This window comes from Triturus cristatus, chromosome 4_1, assembly GCF_964204655.1.
Source record: "Triturus cristatus chromosome 4_1, aTriCri1.1, whole genome shotgun sequence".
Taxonomy (NCBI): domain Eukaryota; kingdom Metazoa; phylum Chordata; class Amphibia; order Caudata; family Salamandridae; genus Triturus; species Triturus cristatus.
In genome coordinates, this window is record NC_140585.1 from 379747465 (window position 1) to 379770926 (window position 23462).

General features: G+C 45.3%; 1 protein-coding gene across 1 annotated transcript in view; it reads left to right on the forward strand.

The window, feature by feature from the left end:
- Positions 1-23462, forward strand: part of SMC1B (structural maintenance of chromosomes 1B) — a 2533210-nt gene that overhangs the window by 1143382 nt on the left and 1366366 nt on the right. The window contains exon 10 of the mRNA XM_085652431.1: positions 10770-10955. Coding sequence (XP_085508557.1) covers positions 10770-10955 — 186 coding nt within the window. The remainder of the gene's footprint in view (positions 1-10769; positions 10956-23462) is intronic.

Sequence of the window (23462 nt, forward strand, 5' to 3'; positions counted from 1 at the left end):
CTTCCTCACTACCTAGCGTTGGACTGAAGGCAGCTTTAAGAAGGAGAAATCCTTATGTAAGTTATAAAAACTTTTTTTTGCAAGAAAAAGAGGGAGTCTCCTACGTCACTCAGGTGTATGTGATCAAATTCCTGCAACTAAATTAAGAACTGAAATGCAAAGGCAACATTACAGGACGATGATGCAAAGATTAGCACGCGGCAACCTTTCATTCTGGTGACCAAGAAAAATATCAGCGGCGTTTCCCAGTCAGATATTAAGCAACAAAGTATTTCATGTACTTCCTCGGCAGCTGGGGGGAGCCTGCCAGGAAACTAACTTCCTGTGTGATGGGTCATTCCAATTTTGAATATTCAGGGTGGAGCAACTTGAACCCCCAGTTTGTTTCCCTGCAAACCGTCAGCTGCCTCCGAATTTCTTTAAAGTGTTCCAAATATCACAAGATATATTTACTTGCCTGCACTGAAAACGGAGCACTTCCGTCTTGTTTTGTTAAAACGTCCTTAATCCCCCCCCCCCCTCCCCATACTTCTCATATGGCTCAACCCGAAAAAGACAGAACTTAGTTGCAGTGTGGCTCTACCTCTGGCTGTCATACTAGTAAGCACTTCCTGGTTCCTGCTTGAAATAGGCAGACCCCACAGCTCAGGTACAGTTTATTTATTTATTTTTATTTAATGCAGTTTTATATAGTGCAAACTTTACCCAACGGTGTCAGAGCGCTTTACAAAAGAACTAGGTAAGAAGTTACATACGGAACACAAGATACACTAAGCACGCTAACAAGTCACGTATATACAGTTACAGAGGGTACACAAGAAAGACTGAGCACACTAACAAGTTACATATATGCAGTTCCAAATCTAACTATTTGCATATTTATAATGTAAAAAATAAAAGGTCTCCGTGTTAGGTTCAAAGCAGGAGTAAAATACATATTTACAAAATCTGATAGAGACTTCTAGCTAAAGATTCCTTACCGTTGAATTTCACAGGCATCAGGCTGTATCCAAAAACGTTTGCTGAGCAATACCCCTTGCGCGAGACGTCGGGTGGCTCCATTCGGCTCCGCGTGATGTTGATGGCATCAATAGCATCAGTTATGACGTCACGGTGCCTACATAGGCACCACCCAGGAGCGCGTACGTCAGTTCTTTTCTTTCCGCGCCAGTTGAGCGCCGATCCGGGAAGAGCTACCCTTCTGCCGGTTTTTGGCAGGCTTTTTTCTCGACTTTTCTCGATACGTTTTTGATGACTTCATGTGCGAGGGATGTCCGATAGGAAGACAGGTTTTAAACCGTGCGGGACGTGTTCCTGCACGATGTCGGTTACCGATTCCCACCGTGTATGTCTGTGGTGTCTTGAACACGACCACGATTTGAAGTCGTGTTCAGACTGCTGGGCGATGGCTCCGAAGACCTTGAGGGAGCGGGCGTTGAAGTTGCTCGCGGCCCGGCAGTCGACACCGTTGAGCGGGTCTCCGAGGAGGTCACGATCCCGTTCGAAGAAGAGAAGGTTGCGGGATCACTCACGGAGCCCGAAGTCCTCTTCCTCCCATTCGAGGTCATCTGGACACTCGGGGAAGAGGCACAAGAAGAAGAAGAAGTCCAAGCGGACTTCGACTTCACCTCAACTGGCATCCGTAGTCGAACGAGGTAAGGAGCACCGACGCTCTAGGCATGGTTCTGCGGAACCGAAGCCAGAGTCAACTTCGCGCCTCCCTCTGTTTCCGGGAGCCGAGCAACTCCCGCTCAAATGAAGGAATTTTACGAAGCCATGCGCTGTGTATTTGAGCGGAACGACCCCGTTGGTGAGCCTTCGGGCTGCACGGGGTCGGTTTGGGCCCCATCGGGTTCGACGCCGTTGGCTTCGGCCACGGCGCTGGTGGAGCTTCAGGGATCCGATCTCGGATCCGGTTCAACACCGGTCGTACCAACACGGCTTTCCCAGGTGTTGAACCCGAAGTTGGTGCCAGCAGCGTCGGAACGGCGTTGTACGATGCCGATTCCGACATCGACAGAACCTAGGGGTTCTATGTTGTCGCCTGAGCACTTTGTGGACGTACTAGGCTCAGGAGAGGAATGGGAGGAGTCTGGAGACCCTCTAGAGAACCAGGATGTCTCTGAGGAGACAATGGACTGGTATGGGGAACTTGGGGAAGCCACTGGTCTGGATACTTCCCCAGACTCTGGCATGCTCTCTCCACCTACAGTGGCTACGGAGGAGGGGGTGTCCTATGCTATGGTGGTTAAGAGGGCAGCTGAGGTCCTTGGACTGGAACTGCCCTCAGTGCAGGTCAGGACTAATCTCCTGACCAAAGTGCTTCAACCTGGGGCTTCCACCTCTGAACCCCTTATGCCCTTTAATGAGGCACTTACGGACGTCCTACTAGGAACTTGGTTCAATCCTCGCACAGGAGCTCCTGTGAACAAGACGATTATACGCTGCCATCGCCCTGCACCGGGCGACCCAAAGTTCCTCAGCCAACACCCCATGCCAGAAAGTTTAGTGGTGCAGGCCTCTACTTCCCAGGGCGCATTCCCTTCTGCTCCTCAGGTTAGGGAATACAAGAGACTGGATTCATTTGGGAAGAATATGTTTTGATACTCCAGTCTGGCATTGCGGTCGGTGAATACCGCATGCTTATTGGGCCGTTTCTCCCACTCTCTTTAGGAGATGGTTCTGCAGGTGCTGCCACAAGTCCCGGAGGAGGCCCGGGCTGTGCTCTCCCAGGTTGTCAAGGACGGGAGAGATGCGGCATAATTCACCATACGATGTGGTTTGGATATGACCGATTCGCTTGGCAGGTCTATTTCAACGACCGTGGCCTTGAGGCGCCACGCCTGGCTTCGCACAACTGGCTTCTCAGGTGATGTCCAGGCCAATTTGATGGACATGCCTTTTGATGGAACCCGCCTTTTTGGGGAAAAGGCAGACTCGGCCCTGGTCAGGTTCAAGGACTCTCGAGCTACGCCCAGATCCTTGGGCCTCTCCTCCACTCCTCGTGGCCAGTCTTCCTTTCGCCCCCTTTGTGGCAACGGAAGGGGTTTCCAGCCACGTCAACCCTATCCTAGCCACCGTCCTGCACAGACTGCCCAAGCTGTGCGTGGACATGGACGCAGTACATTCCGTCCTCGGAATGTAGGCCAGAAATAGTCTTCCACACTGCCCTCGGCAGCCCCATCCTTCAAGCACTCCTAGGCTGATTCTGCAGGACCACACTATTCTGTGGGTGTGAGAATTCGTCATCATCTCCCCTGCTGAAGATCTATTACAACAGACAAGGGGGTCTTGCAGATCGTCCAGGAGGGCTATTCTCTTCCTTTCCTTTCTTTTCCTCCCACTATTCTGCCGAGTCTGGAACGGCTGGCGGAGGATCACTTAAAGCCTCTCCAAGAGGAAGTTACAGCTCTTTTGGCCAAAGGGGCTATAGAAAGGGTTCCAGTTTCAGAAGTAGGCAGTGGCTGTTATTCCCGCTACTTTCTGATTCCGAAGAAGAACAAGGGGCTTCGGCCCATTTTGGATCTTCGGACCGTCAATCTCTTCCTCAAAAAGGAGAAATTCAAAATGCTCACATTGGCTCAGGTCTTGTCTGCTTTAGATCAAGAGGACTGGATGGTGGAGTTGGACCAGCAGGATGCATATTTTCACATTCACATCCTGCCGGGCTACAGGTGTTACCTGCGGTTCAAGCTAGGCCACGAACACCTTCAGTTTACAGTGCTCCCCTTCGGCCTTACCAGTTACCCTCGGGTGTTCACAAAAGTGATGGTGGTAGTTGCAGCTCATTTGCGCAGGTTTGGGGTTTCAGTCTTCCCCTACCTCGATGACTGGCTGTTGAAGGCGTCCTCGCCCCAGGCAGTCGTCTCCCACCTTCAGTTACGGCGAACCTCCTGCATTCGCTGGGGTTCTCTATAAACGTGCCGAAGTCACACCTGACTCCTATTCAGACGCTCCCTTTCATCGGAGCTATTCTGGACACAGTGCAGTTTCGGGCTTATCCTCCTGAGCAGCAAGTCCAGGATATTCAGGTTATGATTCGGATATTTCAGCCTCTATCCTGGATTTCGGTGAGGTTGACTCTGAGGCTGTTGGGCCTTATGGCCTCCTGCATCCTGTTGGGAATACACACGAGATGGCGTATGCGGGTTCTGCAGTGGGGCTTGAAGTTCAAATGGGCACAGCATCAGGGAAATCTCACCAACGTGGTTCTGATCTCGGAAGGAACTGCGAAGGATCTGCAGTGGTGGTTAACGAACTGAGATTGGGTCAAAGGCAGACCTCTCTCCCTTCCCCAACCAGATTTCACAATTGTGACGGATGCTTCACTTCTGGGATAGCACGGGCAGTTGTAAGAGATGGAGATCAGGGGTCACTGGTCTCCGGCGGAGACGGGGCTCCACATAAATGTGTTGGAGCTCCGAGCGATTTGCTTGGCATTGAAAGCATTTCTTCCCTCTGTCAAGGGAAGTTGGTGCAGGTGTTCACGGACAACACCATTGCCATGTGGTACTGCAACGAGCACAGCGGGGTGGGGTCATGGACCCTTTGTCGAGAGGCCCTGCGTCTCTGGACAAGGCTGGAACAACAGCGCATAACCCTGGTGGTTCAACACCTGGCAGGTTCTCTGAACGATAGGGCAGACGATCTCAGCCGTCGATGCCTAGCGGATCACGAATGGCATCTCCAGTCGGAGGTGGTGCAACGTGTCTTTCAGCAGTGGGGAGAACGTTGGTTAGATTTGTTTCCCTTCGAAGAGAACGCGCATTGTCAGCAGTACTGCACTGGAGTTTCCAAGGCGGCTATCGCTCGGCGACGCATTTCGTCGCGAGTGGAACTCAGGCCTGTTGTATGACTTTCCACCCATACTACTCCTGCCCAGGGTTCTGAAGAAGATCAGGAGCGACCGGGCCCAAGTCATCCTTGTGGCGCCGGACTGGGCAAGGAGAGTCTGGTATCCAGAGCTTTTGAGCATGAGTGTCGATCCCCCAATCAGACTGCCCCCTCGGGAGGATCTTCTGTCGCAGCAGCAGGGGAGGGTTCTCCACCTGAACCTGTCAACTCTGCGCATCGATGCGTGGAGATTGAGCGGCGGCAGTTGATGGCTTTTGACCTTCCTCCCGAGGTCTGTAATGTTATTCTGGCGGCCCTCCACTAAGTCGGTATATGCCTGCCGTTGGCAGATATTTGTATTGTACTGTACAGAAATGTCTGTTGACCCTCTTTCTGCTCCTCTTTCTACTGTCCTTTTGTTCATTCTGACCCTTGCCCAGTAGGGCTCTGTGCTGGGAACTCTAAAGGGTTACCTTTCTGCTCTGTCTGCTTTTGTGTGGCTGCCAGACCAACCTTCTCTTTTTAAATCTCCTATTGTAAATAGATTTCTAAAAGGGCTGGTTCACTTGTTTCCACCCATGCCCTTTATTATGCCACAATTTGGTCCTCACTTATGTGATGTGCGCTCTTTTTGAGTCTTTGCACAATTGTCCCCTCCGGCTGTTGACCATCAAAACAGCCTTCTTAGTGGCGATTACATCGGCCCGGAGGATCAGTGAGTTACAGGCGTTATCCAGCTCGCCTCCTTATCTTATGTCTTTTCCAGACAAGGTGGTGCTTCTCACCAGGGCATCTGTTTTTTTACCCTAGGGTCGTGACCCCATTCCATCAGGGTCAATCCATCACTTTGCCCACCTTCTTGGCTCCACCACATCCCTCTAAGGAAGAGGAGCGTCTCCACCGACTGGACCCAAAAAGAGCATTGTTGTTCTACCTTGACCGCACAAGAGCGTTCCGGGTGGATGACCAACTCTTTGTGGGGTATGTGGGTGCAAAGAAGGGAAAGGCAGTGCAGAAAAGAACCATTACTCGCTGGGTTGTTCTCTACATTAAAATCTGTTATGCCTTGGCGAAGAAGCAGCCCCCTGAGGGATTAAGGGCACATTCCACCAGGTGAAAAGCTACGACTACATCCTTGGCTCGGGGTGACCCAGTCCAAGACATTTGTCAGGCAGCGACGTGAACATCATTGCACACGCTCGCAAAACATTATTGCCATGATGGTCAGGTGCGCAGGGAAGGGCACTTTGCCCACTCAGTCCTGCAAGACTCTTAAGTCCAGTCCATGAGTCTGCAACCCACCGCCAGGATGGTATGGCTTGGGTATCTGATTCAAAGGTAAGGAATCGGCAGCTAGGAGTCTCTACCAGATGAACAAGTTACTTACCTTTGGCAACGCATTATCTGGTAGAGACTCTATCTAGCTCCAGATTCCTTACAGCCCCACCCATGCCTCCCCGCTTTGCGGACTGATGTTGTTGGACTAGGGTTTCTCCACTTTCAGGGCCCTAGTTTTGCACACGTTTACGTCAGTCACTTTGTGGCTCTGCGCTTCTGGCGTGGAAAAACGAAAAGTACTGATGTCCGCGCTCCTGGGTGGTACCTATGTAGGCACCATGACGTCATAACCGACGCCATCCCCGTCACTGCTGTCATGCAGAGCCGAATGAAGCCACCTGACGGGCGCAATGGGTATTGCTCAGCAAAAGATTCCGGATCCAGCCTGACGCCTGTGAAATTCAAAGGTAAGGAATCTGCAGATATAGTCTCTACCAGATAATGCGTTACCGAAGGTAAGTAACTTGTTCGTTACGGTTTCTAAGTGGAAAATGTAATATAAAAGTCTAGTCTGAAGGCTGCAGGTTTTAAGAGGGCATTTGCTTCAAATAGATTTGATTGATTTATTTTATATGTGCTTTTTAGTAGCCTGGGATTGCCATGCTTTTATGATGCTTTGTATTGTAACTTAATTTATACAGTGCTTACTACCTCTGATGAGGCGTTTGTGTTTGTGAAAGATTCTGAAAGGGCTCACTACTCGAATCGGTGCAAATTATACTGTAGTGTTTGCATTGGCCATTCTGGCTTCTTTCTCTAGTACTCAGGTGCTTTCTTCGTGTTTTCCGCTTTTTCGATAGTATGTTTAACATAGAAGAATTGTTGTTTTCCCCCATATTACCAACCTTGGCCTAGATTGAATGTTCGTGACCATCATTTAAAGTGCAGTAATGTTGTCGTGTTTTTTTAATGGTGCTGCAGGCGGTCCCGGCGGTTTCAGTAAATTACCTACAGCGCTTCGTAGTGCTTAACAAACAGAATGTCCTTTTTATTATTGTGGCGGAATCGAAACAGATCGGTCATTTAATAAAAGCCAAAGTTATATATCAAGGTTCTTGAAAGTGTCATTTACTGCTAGCGAACTTTAAAATTAGCCATATACACTTTACCTGGTATGTACATAAAGTATTTACATAGCTACTGGAATTAAGCAGAAATGGTTGATCAAATTATGCGGCAAGAAAAGGCAAATTATGTGGCATAAGATGGCACCAATATTTTGCGATTATTTTCACAGAAGTTAACACAACCAAGGCAAAAGATTCACTGTATTGTTACCTTGTTAACGCAGAAAATGTTGCGGCAGTAGACTAGATTAGGTCAAATGTCCCTGAGTGTAGATAGCACAGTCTTGTTTCTTGGGCACCATCGTGGGAGCCCATTGGCAGCAAGACTCCTATGCCCCCTCCAGCTGAGACTATATTAAGAACATGTATGGCTGTAGATAAATCACAAAAAATGTTTGCCTAAACAAGCTGTCCCTGAATATTATAGTAAGGTCAAAATGTATTATTTGACACTATTATGGTTAACTGCTAGTATCTGAAGATAGGCAGGTGTGGTACTATATTTGTAAAGATCTGCAAGGCTCAAGCTGAATGACTGGCTCTAGCTTGGCCTTATTCCCATGGGCCCTTGCGAGCCAAAATAGAGCTATGTTGGCCCCCTTCCTATTGCAATGTTAAAAGATAAAAAGAAAATTGTAGCCACTTGACAGTTGATGGTTCACAATCTAAAAAGGTGCATTTCTGCTGTGTGAGAGCTGCAATTCACAAGCTTCTCGTTGAAGACCTGTGGGGTCGGTCCTGTTGTTTTGATAATCAGTGTAAATGCTGTCATTGAGATGGTGACTCTCTGCACATTTCGTTCAGTGAGGGGAAAGGCGTGCCATTAACTTAAAAATAGCCCCCTCCCTTCTCTGACATTTAGGAAGAAAGTAGTTTTGACTTCTTTATATCTCTTTTGAATCGGTTAATAATTGAACACAAAGCATTGTCAGTTGGGAGTAAAGGGGCAGAGAAGGAGATATTCATCGAGTGGTTGAATTACTCGGTATATACCCAGGAAAATTTGGTTCAGATCTCAACTTCTTTATTTGATCACACTGTGCGATATTATGCAAATCATTTTCTTAACTGTCAGATTCTGGGACCACCTTGAAGAAATTTAGTTCAGGATGAATGCTACCTAAAATGCCCACATATAGTTTAATAGACAATAAAGTTGCTCCACATAACAACTATGATATTGCCCAGATATATGTTGTAAATGACCAAGAGACATCTCCTTGGTTCACTCATTGCAGTTTTGTCGGTTTGTTGAATGTGGTAAAAAGTTTTCTTTTAAAAAGTATTTTAATAAATGTCAGAGATATATAATCCATTGTACTGTAGAGAAACATAAGCATTCAAGTAATATCCTATTTTTAACTTAAAAGAATCTCTATTGTGTTTTTGAAAACCGTTGGCTGCACAATTTACATTCTGAATCTTTAAATGACTCGACTTGTGCTCTTAAAGCCAAGTCAGAGCTCCTGCCATCTATTCTCTTGATCAGCTCTTTCTGTGAATTTTCAGGACTGTCCACCTCTTTGTATTTGTGTTTACCAACTTATTTGTACCTGGAGTATTGAACTCAAAACATAAAAGTCTGAGATTATTTTGGAGGGTTTATCGATTTGAAAAATATATGGATTCCACAGAGGCCTGTGATGGTACAGACGTGCCTCTTTAGTTTGGAGGCGCAAGGCAAAACACAATTGAAACATAGAAAAGCTTCTAAAAGAAGATGCCTATTTTTATTTCGAGTCTGCGCAACACATGCGCTGCTCTTCGAGCCATGCTGTATTGGAGTATGTACTTGAAGCCCTGCCCACTCTCCGACCATATTTATCATTGGCTTGTGTCATTGTCCTTCGTAAATGCTGGCTTCTGATTCGTTATTAGGCTTGTTAGTCCTTCCTAAGTACCACCTTGCCTTCATTTGTAACCTCCCATGAGGACTGACCCCTTTACTTCGGTTGTTACACAGTACATCTGCTTTAGTCTTTAAGCACTCTTTAATGAGTTTCTCTTACTGCAGGAGGACAGGAGGGTCTCTTTTGCGCAGTTGTGACTATCGGCTTATTTTTAACTCGTAGCAAATGGGGAACTCTTCAGGGGCCGTGGGAGACAGAAGGGGGGAACTCAGCGATGCCTTGAAGTATTTGGAATGCAATAGGTCTCGCATTTGCGAGAGTTTAAGCTATTGGCATTGTAAATGACAATGCCTTTTATTTATGTTTTAGAAACCAAAACATAAATCAAAGGCATTGTAAGTTACAATGACAATAGCTCAAACTTGCGTAAATGCGAGACCGATTGTATTGCAGATGCTTGTTTATACTCCTTTCTCGCACTTTACTGCATCTGACTATGGTCGTTTCCCGAGCTTTCAGCCTCTCTGGGCAGCCAGACACAGACTGTAAACAATACATTATGCATTGGGTGCTCTTAGTGGGGTCAGGAATAGGACACACACACTGGAATGGCTCACCCCATCACACACACACTATAAAACAAGTATCTGCAATGCAACAGGTCTCGCATTTTCGCAAGTTTGAGCTATTGGCATTGTAAATGACTGCCTTTTATTTATGTTTTGGTTTTTAACCCCTTCCCCGCGGCGCGAATTCCGCCGCGGCTCTAAGGGGGTGTGGGGTGAGCGCGGCGCCGCCATGCTCGTGACGGAACCACGCCGGCATGAGTCACGGGCGAGCTGTGCCCATGACGACGTGGTTCCGTCACGACTCCGCCCACTCATAATTTCGCCCGCACAGGCGGGAATTAGTGCCGCGTGCACGTAGCGGCTGCAGCATGACGGGACCACGCCGTCATGAGCACACGCCGCCCGTTGCTCATGACGGCGTGGTTCCGTCATGCGCGTGGAAGGGGTTAAAACATAAGTAAAAGGCATTGTCATTTGCAATGCCAGTAGCTTAAACTCTCGCAAATGCGAGACCTATTGCATTCCAAATGCTTCTGGCAACTGCCTCTATTTAACTTTTGTGATAGAAAACGACCAGCAGAGTTCAGTAAAATGCCAGAATCACTTTAGCATTTCCTAGATTTCAGGCCATAGAAACATGTCTTCCATGAGCACCCGTAGACAATATTTTTTTCAAATCTTGTATTTTCAGTGATATAACCACAGAAGGCCCAGACTTTATATTTAAAATAGAGCTTTAAACTATACCATTTCCCGCTGATAGACAATATTTCTCTAAATGTTTTCCCATACCTGGCGTGTTCCACAGTTTGGGGCTTAATTACCATCCATGTTGAAGAACAATAGATGTTTCAGCACCCAGGCTAATAGCTAAATACAAATAAGGTCCCAAAGTCAAGACCGATAGCATTACAAATGCCTGTTGCGTTTGCAAGCGGTCTGAATGTGCAGATGAAACTAAAAACGTACAGATTTGTCCTGTAAATAATACCTTTGGTGTTTACAACATCACATTTATGTCGCACATATGTATCTGAAAAAATTAAATTCTTAGTAACCGGAGGATTAAATCTGTCTTCTGATTATATTATCTTATTGTGTTAATTTTCTAGTTTGGACGACTACTTGATTTATGTCATCCGATACATAAGAAGTACCAACTTGCTGTTACCAAAGTCTTTGGAAGATATATGTCAGCTATCATTGTATCAACGGAGAAATGTGCACGTGATTGTATCCGCTTTCTGAAAGAGGAAAGAGCAGAGCCGGAAACGTTTCTTGCACTGGACTACTTAGATGTGAGTTGAATTTTTAAATGCCTTCAATAAATATTTGTCTACCATACTACGAGGTTACTAAAGAGTTAAGATGTGCTACACAAAAACACTTGTCATTACTATTATTAATATATGAATGAGTGTTCGTATTTGGTATGTTCTACATCGAGTTTTGGATAACGAAAGGATAAATAAGTACCAGGAAAGCTTGCAGCTACGCTAAGCACACCTCTTATTCAACCATACCCAAAGCACAAAACTCCATATAACGGATGTGGCTTCTTTCATATGAGATCAACTAAATAATTTGACTTGTGAATGTTGTTGTTATTCAAACTAACATGTTCATGATATCTTATTTGCCAGAAGGAGGGCTTAATATAATTTAATAGGAGGGGGATGCAGGAAAAAGTTTGTTCATCAAAAAACTATAGTCAAAATGGGCTAAAAAGGAACGCAGGGATTGATATCCTTGTGGATGACATAGCTACATGGAAGACCTTAGGATGAGGTAATAAAGGACCATGTTTTGTAGCATAACAACACTCATTTCTTCTGTGTAATCGAAACTCAGTACATAATGTGATTTTGTAATTGATGCACTCTAGTATTTATTTCTTTATTTATTTGAAGGTAACTATTTTTTACAAAAAAAAACAATATAATAAATGACTTATCTTTTGCCTCATGTTTGAGATGCCAGACCCCGTTCGGAGACGCATAGGGCAAGCAGGCACTACTGGGCCATGTGAGGGCTGGAGCTGCTTGCCTCTGTCCAAGGGTCCTTCATACTAGGAATGTGCTAACTGAGTCAACTACAACCTCTTTAGCCCTTGACACTCAGTGATGGCGAATATTCACAGACTCTTCGGGGAAGGTAATGTGATGTGAGGGGTACAACATAGTCAGCGCTCTACAGACCCAGCAGTGTATTAACATGATTGTTCAGCCCGTTGGTTATCTTTCTGATAGAGAAGTACTTTAATATACAGTAAATCTCAGTGCTTCAAACTATACAAAAGTATCAAGTACTCAGAGGTTCTGGTACAGGACTATTGCCTCTCAGCAAGGATGGCCCCTCTACCTGCTTGCCCTTCCCTTAGTCCACAGTGTAGGTTTCATCACAGATGTGGTGCTCCCCACTTTGTTCTGGTAGGCACTAGCAAACACTCAGGGCCACATGTATCAAAAATCCATTTTGCATTCCTTAAATAGCGAATTTTAGGTAATCGCTATTTAAAGGATACAAAAGTGGTATGTAAGAAAATAACAATTACCTAATAGTGATTCCTATAGATTCGCAATCGTAATTAGGTAATCGCTATTAGGTAATACTGCTCCATTCGTTCCTATGGAATTAAAGGCCCACAGGTGCGAATAACTTTGCATTATCTAATTTGAGATTACCTAATTGGTAATTGCAAATTAGGTAATGCAAAGCCAAGCGTGCCTAGGGGGCCGAAAGCCCCCGTGAGCACCCCAAAATAAACATGCACATGTAAAGCGTACACAGGCCCTATGGGCATGTGTGCGCTGCATGGCACTTTGAAAAATGCAGTTTTTTGCATTTTTCAAAAATTGCACATGGTTACCATTGATTTGGAGTCAATGGTAATAGTATTCCCTAAATGCTTGGTACATGTGCTTACAGAATCGCACATTGAGATTTCTTATTTGCATTCGAAATTTTAGGTAATCACAAAAAAAATGCGATTACCTAAAAATGCGACCACAAAGCCTTTCTTAGATCTTAAAAGGCTGTTATGCATTCGTAAATGGCCGAAATTACCAATCCGCACTGTTTGCGAATGCAAAATTGTTTGATACATGTGGCCCTAAGTCTCTCAGTGGGTGTCTCATGTGCAATATAAAACTGTAGTGGGTGTCAATCCAGCCTCCCGCTCCTCAGTTCTGGTCTTCCTATTTTCCAGGCAGATGTGTCGATTGCAGGTGCGTTTTGCGGCTGCTCCATTCAGTTCAAGCAGACATGGACCCCGCAACAGTGTTCGGAGGCAGCCGCAGGCGTATATCTGTCTTCAGTTGTATTCCTGGCACTCAGCGGTGGCAGATGGACCTGAAGAACTTCCTTCCTCCTGGACTCGAGTTGTTGATTCTACACCTTGCTACTGCTTGGCTGAGGTGGTGCTGCAGTACGCTTCTGGGCGTAGGTCTCGGGTTAGCAGCTGAGTCGCTCCAAGATGCTTCAGCGTAGCAGTGGCAGATGCATCCAGTTGGGTTGTTGTGTTTTGATTTAGACGTCTGTACATAGGTTTTCCTAAATCATGTCCTTATATAGGCACAATTCGCATTGCCCTTATTTAGGCATAGAATCCCAGATCTTATTTAGGCATTATCCATGCTATCCAAATACAGATATTGTCACCTACATCCGTCCATCCCCACGTCACAACGAGTTCTTAGAAACCAGACCCTTAAGCCTTTGGGACTTTCCCTAGCTAGGATTATTGATTTCTCCAAGAACTCATCTATTATGCATGAACTACTGTTCCTTAGGGGTTCATTCATGACGTCTTCCTCTGCCCGACTTTACGTCAATGCTAACATTCCTAAGCACCTTCCAGGTATAAATATACCTTCCCTTACCATGGCAAACCTCGGCTCGGCTGCACAGCTCGATACGGCTCGCCACGGCAAGTTCGGAAGAATTCGAGTCCCCGGCTGACGCACTGACCAGACGCTGTCATCTCTGCTCGCAGAGAATCCAGCTTCCAGTGTTCTGACTCCCTTTGCGGGGTGTTAGAGTTTGAGACCCGGAAAGAGATTCCCACCTCTCTCATTCTAAGGTATGGACCTAACTAGAACCTAGAGGGACTCTTGGCAGACAAACTTGGCATATGCAATACTATAGCATACAGCACCTACTTCTTACGTTACGCTACACTTAGGTTAGGTACACTGGGGTAGAACGATTTAGAAGTATCAAACAAGTATCCACTTTTTAGCCTATGTTATTTATGTATATGTATATGAATATATGTCATAGCTAGAAGACAATGCTATTGCAGTATTATTTCTTCCTACTGCTTACGCTGTGCGTATTACATCTTTCATACTGTCTTGCGATTGTAACAGCTCATATCTCTTACACGAGAAACAAGACTGTTCAATAAATTATTTTATTGAAACGCCCGTCTATCTATTTCTGTGTAACTCTGAAGAAACTAAGCATGCACGATTGACTGAGTGAAACTGTTATCTCTTGTTTCCACGATTCTGAGACATGTTCCGATTCTAAGGGAAACAAAGTTGTTATGTTTAGGCGATTGCCAGAAACTACTCCCTTCTTGTTTATTCAAGGAGTTTCTAGTGGCCTCTGAGTTAACTGGCACGCAAAGTAATTAAGTTTAATATACTCAATAGAGGCATACTGACCTCAGTCCTATGCCACAACTATAGTGTATATTATTCCAATGCGCAGAGCCTATAAGGGAAATAGGAACTACACTACATGGCGCCCAACGTGTTTGGTAAGGCACTAATTTAACACTAGATACTGAAGTAACTCAGTCGTGCTTTTCTCAGAGACCCCTACTCATAATACTCCCTAAATTATCTGGAGTGGGTAGGGTTAATATCCGCCATAGCTGAGTAGGACGAAAATCCTATGTAGTAGCTGTTTGGTTTGTTCAACGTTGAAGGATACAGTGTTCCAAAATATTGTGCACCTTATTTTTGTTTCCTTGAAACTTGTTCTACATTTAAAAAAACAATGTCCCAAAACAGGGATAATAATACCGTGATCGGTGAGGCTGCGACTAACCAAGTCGTAACAGCTTTTAATCTTAGAGGTTTACATGAAACCGATGAGGGTGTTATAAACATCCATCCAAATTTAAGACCAGCCATTACTCTAAAATTTATAAAACATGGCCTAACACCAAGAGATAGTGGAGCAGTTTTTGTGATAGAGGCACATGAATCTTTTCAGACAGGTATTCTGTTCATGGATAGTATTCCCAGAATCAAATCCAGTAACAAAAGTGTTTTACTTCTATAAAGAAGATGAACCACCTGAGGAATATATTCCTTTCTGGGATGTTGAAATTCCACTCACATACCAGGAACATAATCTCTGGTGTAAAGGTGCCCTAAAACATTACAATCACATTACCAGGCTCGGTCCACTAGGTAGACCAGGAGCAACATGGCAGATTTTAGCCAGCTACACACCTCATCTTGACATCAAAGAGATGTCGGACGATGAATTACTCATTCAACTTAGAGTTAATAAAAATGTACAGACAGTTAGTCCAATATGTCATGCAGACTTTCACAGTCCAACCACCATAAACCATTCCAAATCAAACCCCTCACCAGGGGAATACACAAAAAATTACTCCACAGAATTTACACGCAGTCATGGGTAAAATGCCCACAAAAAGTGAACAAATTCCATTCTGGATAGCTCAAAAAATTACTCAAATTGAAGCAGTATTTCCTAATACTAGCCCTTATGAGAAACACAGAATCCTAACAATCTGTTTACCAATTGGGATCACACCACATCTAGAAGAATGCACCACTTGGGGAACAGTCTTTGCTGTCATCTATACTAAAACTCATGGCGTTCTGTCTATTGCGGTAATACCTGATGTCCTGAAACAAATTCAAAATGGATACGTGTAGGAGAGTAGGGTCTGCTTTCTATGTTCACCCCCACTTTTTGCTTTTGCTTCACTGGTTTTCGACTTAGATGTGGCTGTGGGCCTGCCAATCGGACCCACAGCCCTGCTGTTCTCTCTCTAAATTTATACTATGTACTTTAGGTGCATAACCCAATTGGTTAGGATCACCTTATTGGCCCCTGTACAGTGTACCTTAGGTACCCAGGGCATAGGTGTACCCTAGGCCTACCAGGGGCTGCAGCATGTATTGTGCCACCCCTGGCCTGGCCTTCCATTATGACACAACTGGCTGATCACTCAGCTGGGGCAAGGTCGTGTAATCACTCCTTGCTTAGGTGTAGTATTCCTATACCTACCTTATATGTGTACCTATCAGCCACTCCAATGGCAGGCCTTAACAATCCTGGAGGCACGGTGCTTGGTAACATGTGAGATGGTGCTCTAGCATGAGCTGAGCCTGTCTGCAGCTTTCGGAACCATGTCCTTACAGCGTTTCTATGATATAGCCTACCATATACTCTTAAAGTGCCTTATAATCTTAAACGGTTATGGTAACTATGGTTTGGCTTTATCAAAACATGTCGTGTAAGGTGTCTAACACTTTGGAATAATACCCCCATACCATTTCTGGCAATAAGGATATTATTCCTCCCTTCTAGAGGGAGAAGACATGTTGAAACCTACTTTGAGTGGTGTGGCTCACTAGTTAGAGGCAGCAGACCCGGAAGCAGTGGATGGCCTGGGACCAGGGTTCAATTCCCGACGCGGCAGGGTCGTGGACCAGGGCCAGCGGACTCGATAATTCTCGCCTCGGTGCCTACTCTAACCAGGGATCACACTTGGCAACTCTGGGCATTAGCTTGCCTCATCTCCACAACGGCCCCCCACATTCGCCGGGGATGCCTGGTTTCACCTTGGAGATACGGACGGGTTCCCCAGCGGTCTACAGTGCCAGGACGCCTCAGGGCAGCAGTGCGCTTTACAAGACACATACATTTACATTTACCCGGTTAAAGTTAACCAGAGCCCCAGCATCACAAAATGGATGCTGCTGCCACAGACACAAGTCTGACCTCCTGCTGCTGGGAGTGCTTCCAGCGAGGGAGGCTTGGACAATAGGTTTCCTGCCTTGGGAGGTGCGAGCACCACCCCAGACAGGAGTTAGTGTATTGGGGCAGGGAGGGATGAAAGAAACTAGACACTGCCTGGGGCACACAAGGTGTCCCATGCATAGTCCAGTTCAAACCGGCGCTGGGGCACTCCAGCCCCAGCTCTGGCGCAAAACTGGACGAAGGAAAGGGGGTGTAACCACTCCCCTTCCGGGTCCCACCTATATGAGGGACCTTGCAGGTAGCCCAGCCCACTAGCCCAGTATATCAGTAGGTAGCTGAGCCCTGTTAAATTAGATTAACCTGAATCTGCAACTTGTACAGAAACTCTAGACCTTCGACATTCGACCTCAGGAAGAAGACGGAAGAAATCTCCCTTGTGGCCAAGGAGTGACCACCCTGGGCAACCAGGCACCATCCAGCGACCGCTGCTTGCTTTGCGACTGATCCTATGAGTGACGACTGCAGAGACTGACCAGCGCCGAGACTTCCAGACACCTCTGACCCAGATCCACATCTACAGCGAAGCTGAGACCCGTGGAGGCGACGAGGGACGTGTGACCGGCCACTTGGGAAAAGTGGCTAGTACCTGACTAGCGCGACTTCCGAGGCTCTCTCGAGGCTGTGCTTGGGGAATTGAGAAGCCCCCATCCCGAGCACCATCTGCAAAGAAGACCAGCTCCCCACACTTCACGTGTTCTGCGTGGGGCCCTTCTGCACCTGAGTTGCTCGACGTGTTGTCCGGTTGCTGGCCTGTTGGCTAGTGACCTCTGCGACAACGAACCTTTGTTTTCATCTTGCTGGTCCGGCTCCTCCAGACTGGCACCCGCTCCTCTGTGAAAGAGAAGCACCCCAGACCTTCCTGGTCTGCACCAGAAGCAAGTCCTCCATCCTGCGTGGGTTCCGCTTGCCAAGGCTTGTTGGGTCCTGACTGGACTTCGACGCCGCCGACAGCAAGAGCCTTCGTGGGACAGCTCACCTCCTGGTCCTGGTCGTCCTCAACACCTCCTGGTACCCGTGGCTGCTGCGACAAGCTTCACCTCTTCACCTGCATCTTCACGACATCGCCTGGTTCCTTCCTGGCTCCTTCCCGGCTCCTGGCTGGTGACCTATACTCTGTCCCTTCTGCTTGCAGGTATCCCTCCTTCTTGATTCCATCCTTGGAATCCACCGGACACTCTTCACTGACCGCCTGTCAGCAACTTTCCTTCAGGCATCCATAGGAGTCAACGACGAAACCCGACGCAAGTTCACACCTATGCACCCGCAGCCCGTGGGCTAGGTAACTTGAGTACTTCGGTGCTCACAAGGGTATTGACTATCCAAGGGTCTAGTTTCCGTGTCTCGACTTCCTAGCTATACCAGAACTGTCCTAAAACTGTTAATTTCTAACAACTTCCATTTCTATAGACTTTTACGCATTACGCGTGAGTGTTTCCACTCTGCACCTGAATCCCGTGGGCCTCCCACTTCCTAACCTTTGGTAGTATAGTGTAGCCCCAGCGATTCCCTAGGCGTAGGTCTATCCTGTGTTCATGACAGTGGTTCTTATACCACTTACTTAGTATATGGTTTGCGTGGCCCCTAGGGCCTAACCGTATTACTTACCTGTGTGACTTAATGTATGCTTAAATAAGACTGTGTTGTACTTACCTCGAATCTCATAAAGAGTGCTGAGGGTTTGATTAGAATAAATACATTCTATTTTTATATATATCTGTTGTGGTGTCCTTTCATATGGTATTCAAGGGATTACATTAGGTATAACAGCTGGCTTCTCATGCCATTCTGAGTTTAGCCTAAGACTGCTCTTGTCCATGCTACCACTAGGATAGCTGGTCTATAAGGTTGACTTTACAACCAATCACCATAAGGGTTGTTTGGACTGATACAAGGTGTACACTAGAATTAGTGACATCATATATCAGGCCAACTTCTCACAATACGGGGCAGAGCCTGCTCTGAATTTAGGTATGAAATTACTGAAAAACTTCGACCATGTCTCAACAATAATAATATCTGATATTAAAGGGGAGGCAGCATCCGTGGCGATCCGCCAACGCTTAAGGGAATTTGGTGTAACAGAACATCAACAAGAACTGCCCGGAATAATAGAAACATCCTATGAAGAATTAGGCAGAGATAGTTTGGGTGGAAAACCAGTTAAACCACAACTGTCTGAAGGTCCTGAGAATGACTCTATTAAACACAATCCTACATCTTCTAAAAAGAAGTGGGAAAATAACAAACAACCTTCAAAAGAGAAACGTTCTCAATCTCGAGGTAGGTCTCCTCAAATGAGCCCTCTGAAAGGAGGTATAACCTCAGGAATAGGGATAATTTTAGAAAACCTGACAGGTATCAAGATACTGATACACGTTCCTCTCGTACCTTTCAGATATCGTCACAGACATCCGAAAGAAGAGGACGGTAAGATCACAACGAAGAACGCGTGAAGTCCAAAGACGATCAACACCTTCAGAAAAACGAACCAAAACCTCAGTTCACTAAGAAGAAGGTAGCAGGTCTGAAGATCAGACATGCCGAGAATTCTGAGAACACAACTCAAGAACGGAGAATGGGCTCAGACAATGCTGGACAGCAGAAGTAACAATAGCTCACCAGAACCTAAGGGAACTTCTGGAGATAGTGGACTTGAATGAGTACATCACAGTTGAGACTGTAGACACCAGGGTTAGTACTTCACAAAGGTTATATGAAATAACACTCCGGATGTAGGGAGACATACCTAGAAAAGTGAGAGCACTCTTTTGGGAAAAACTTTCAAGGGGTTATGATATACTTCTAGCAGAACAGGAGTTGCCACCAGAATTTGTCAGGGAGTGCCCACATGGCGAAGACATCATTATACCAGCCTTCTCCCACCATGTTCCAATACATTTAAAATATACATATGCCAAGAAATGGGCAGTTGCCCAGGCCCCAGCATTATACCATAATCTTGTAGGATGGGATGAGGACTCACCTCACCACAAGGTACAGTTAAAAAATCAACCTACTGCACAAAGGCAGTACCCAATTAAGCAAGAAGCTAAACAACTGGTCAGGGAGATCCTAGATCAACTTGAAAACCAAGGGGTGATTGAAACATGCACCTCATCAATGAACAATCCTTTGTTTCCTGTCTCCAAACCAGACAATACATATCGTCTAGTTTTGGACTACCGACACCTGAACACTTGTTCTAAAACATTTGCTGTGCAAAATGCACACAGTACAGCATTAATGGATAAAACTGTGCGTAAAAAATATAAAACCACATAATACATTTCAAATGGTTTCTTTTGTCAAAACATAGCACCTGAAAGTAGGTATTTGACAGGTTTCTCAATAATGGGTACGCAGGGTCACTTTTGTCGACTCCCTCAAGGGTTCAAGAACAGCCCAGGGTTATTCTCAGCAAGAGTAACACAGTTACTACAAATTTATGATGATGAGGCATTGTCATATGTCGATGATATCTATCTGACAGACGATGACCTGGATAGGCACTTGAACAAGGTGAATACCATTATACTGGGCTTCGCCTCTGAGGGCTATAAATTCAATTTAAAAAATCCAGAATTGCCCATCTCAATGTCCTTTTCCTAGGATATGAGCTTTCAAGTGAAGGCAAAAGACTGACAGCTAACTTTTTAGAAAAGTGTGCGCTGCTCCAACCTCCTAAAATGCTGAAAAACTCACAGTCAATTCTAGGTTTCCTGAATTTTGGAAGAACTTACATTCTAAATTACGGAGAAAGGGTTAAACCTCTACGAATTAATCAAAACTGATTTCAAAATCAATAATTGAACACAGGAACACATAGATATCCTGCGTTCACTTCAAGCTTTCATGTTACCAACAAATCACTTACAAACACTCGTAAATACACGCAATTTAGTGATCCGAATAATTTAGGGTCAATGCGGATTCACCTACTTAACTTTTAATGAAGGAGAAAAAGTACCAATTGCATACAGCTCACATTTGTATACACAAGCAGAAATGCGCTTCACTTAGACAGAAAAAATTCTGACAGCAGTTCAAACCGTTGTAGCAAAAGAAAGAGCTCTAGCTCAGGGGAAACGCATTATTGTCGTGACTCCGTTAACAGCCTTAGAGGCAGTTACAAAAGCAAGCATTCCAAATGCAAAATCTTTACATCCAAGATGGATACAATGGGTTAATTCTCTTGCTGCAACAGATGTTGAATATGTTTTTGATCCTTATTTAAAAACACAAGCGTTCCTGCAATATGAACATGAATGTACTCTGCCTATTGAGATTCTCCCTCTTGATCAGTACGAATTTATAATTTATACTGACGGATCAGCACAACCCGCTACGGAAAGTAAGCAAGCTTACAGTGCAGCGTGCGCAATCGTTAAAGGTCGCATGCGCGATGGTAAATTCCGACCAATGGTCACTAAAACACAATCTCTAGGAGATTGTACAGCTCAGCGAGCTGAGCTACAAGCATTCAAATTGGCACTTGAAAATACGGATCGCGAATTCTCCCACACCTATAGTGTTTTACTTTTTACTGTGTTCAATCATATAATGAATATTTACAGAATTGGCTTCAAAACACGTGATACACACGCTGAGTCATCAATGTGATGGCGTTCACGTTGCAGGGAATTCATTGGCTAACGAAGCCGCGAAGGGATCTGTGCAAACGGCTTCCGTAGCTGCGATCACTCGTTCAAAAATGAGAATAGACAATGAGATATTATTGGCTGTCAATGCTTCAAGCAAAGGCAGTGGTGTAGCGTTACCTAAAAAGTTTCCACTCAAATACTCGTATATAATTGATGGGAACAACGTTCCGTTTGCTCGCATCCCTGGAGTGGGGGATTGGGTAATTCCAAACATGGAACGTAGATTAGGACTAATCCTAGCATCACTTGAAGGGATAGCCTCTGCCCATGCAGGTGTTTCTGCCACAGTATCGTTATTAAAACAGAGATATTGGTGGCCCGGCATTACGAAACAGACCAAGAACTATGTTTTGGAATGTGCACTATGCCAACAGATGAAAGTCTCTACAGTGAAACGTCCTGCGCAGACACCCCTGTTAATTTCAGATAAACCATTAGCTTGTGTTTACCTGGATCACTGCGGTCCCTTGCAAAGGGATGGTAACTATAAATATATCATGGTCGCAGTGGAATCGTGTTCAAGGTTCCTATGGATGTGGTCTCAGCGCTCGGCTGACGCTTGAACTGTTATAAAAGCTTTGCGAGTCTTTATCAGCACATACGCAATTAGCACACTACATTCTGACCAGAGCCCTGCGTTTAGCTCTCGAACTTACAAAGAAGCCATGGCCAGTTTGGGCGTTGCATTGCGGTACTGCTCTCCATTCCTTCCTGAGGGAAATTCCATTGTGGGAAGGAAAAACCGGGACATAAAGCAGTCTGTAACAGCTAGGGTATTAGGTTTGGTTGATGGGTGGGTCAAACATCTTTATGGGGTCCAACGCTCATTAAACAATTCGCCAAGAAGTTCTCTGGGGGGGGTCACTCCATATGAGGTCCTATTTGGGACAAGAATATGGGTTCCTGATCTCGAATGTAAAGGCACAGTGGTGGAAAATAAACAATTTGATATCAAAGATCGTTTGGCTGTTTTACAGGACTTAAATGAACTAAGATCGAAGCAAAGCAACGTGTTCCTGAAGCCAACCATCTACTTGCGTGGCCTTAATAAGACTGCCACAACTGTTCACGCTCCAGGATTTACCCGCCCTTTCTCCCACGCTCAGCTGCCCCATGATTGACTCCTACGCTAACTCAGCTTCTGGAACCCTTGTTTTTTTCTGGACCTCTGACCGCCTAGATTGGTTGTCTCTTTTGCGGCCTACAGCACTACACTTGTAAATTACGTGACCATTTGTCCCGATGATGACCTGAAATCAATCAGGTTGAAACGCCGTCGACTACCCAGCACAGAACCTTGGCGCTTTAGTGGTCACATTTACTGTACCCAATTTACAAACAAATTTGTATATACCTGTCTCTTCATTGACCACTATTTGTTATTATTTCCCGCCGTTCACGCGGTTTCTGCACTTTGTGTCACTGCGCCGTCACTTGTCACTGGTACGCCCAGTACCCACTTGTGTATTATGGTCACTATACACTTTAATTGTACAATAGTGCTGCTATAACTACCTGCAATTACTAAAAATCTTAATTACATCACTTCCTTGTGGTCTCCCTTTGTTCTCTTTCCCTGGTTTTTATGATATAGGCTACTTTTTCTAACTGACCATGCTAAATGTTCCCCAGTTGAGACACTGTTATATTGTTATACAGTTTAGGGGAGTCCAGTAAACTGACATACATGAATGTGTAATAAAATACAGTGGCGAACAGTAGCCTAGCGTAGAGTATAGTGGTGTACATTGTAATAGTGTGCAGTCCACTTGGGTCGAGTACGGTGGAGAAACATGCTTTGGATTAGTGTCGAATATAGTGGCGTATACTGTAGTGTTGTAAAGTGGAGTAGCATACTGTCATTCTCTTCCAGGGGTTAATCATCAATAGTCATAAACACTGAATAGTCCCGCCCACGTGCAGAGACCCCGGAGCATATACAATATATATATATATATATATATATATATATATATATATATATATATATATATATATATATATAATTTTGATGCCTGAGTTGCAGTACCACTAAGAATCTTCAAAGTGTGAAAGAAACCACTTCAAACAACAGGGGTTACTTCTTGGTCATGTTTTATTCAGCCATCA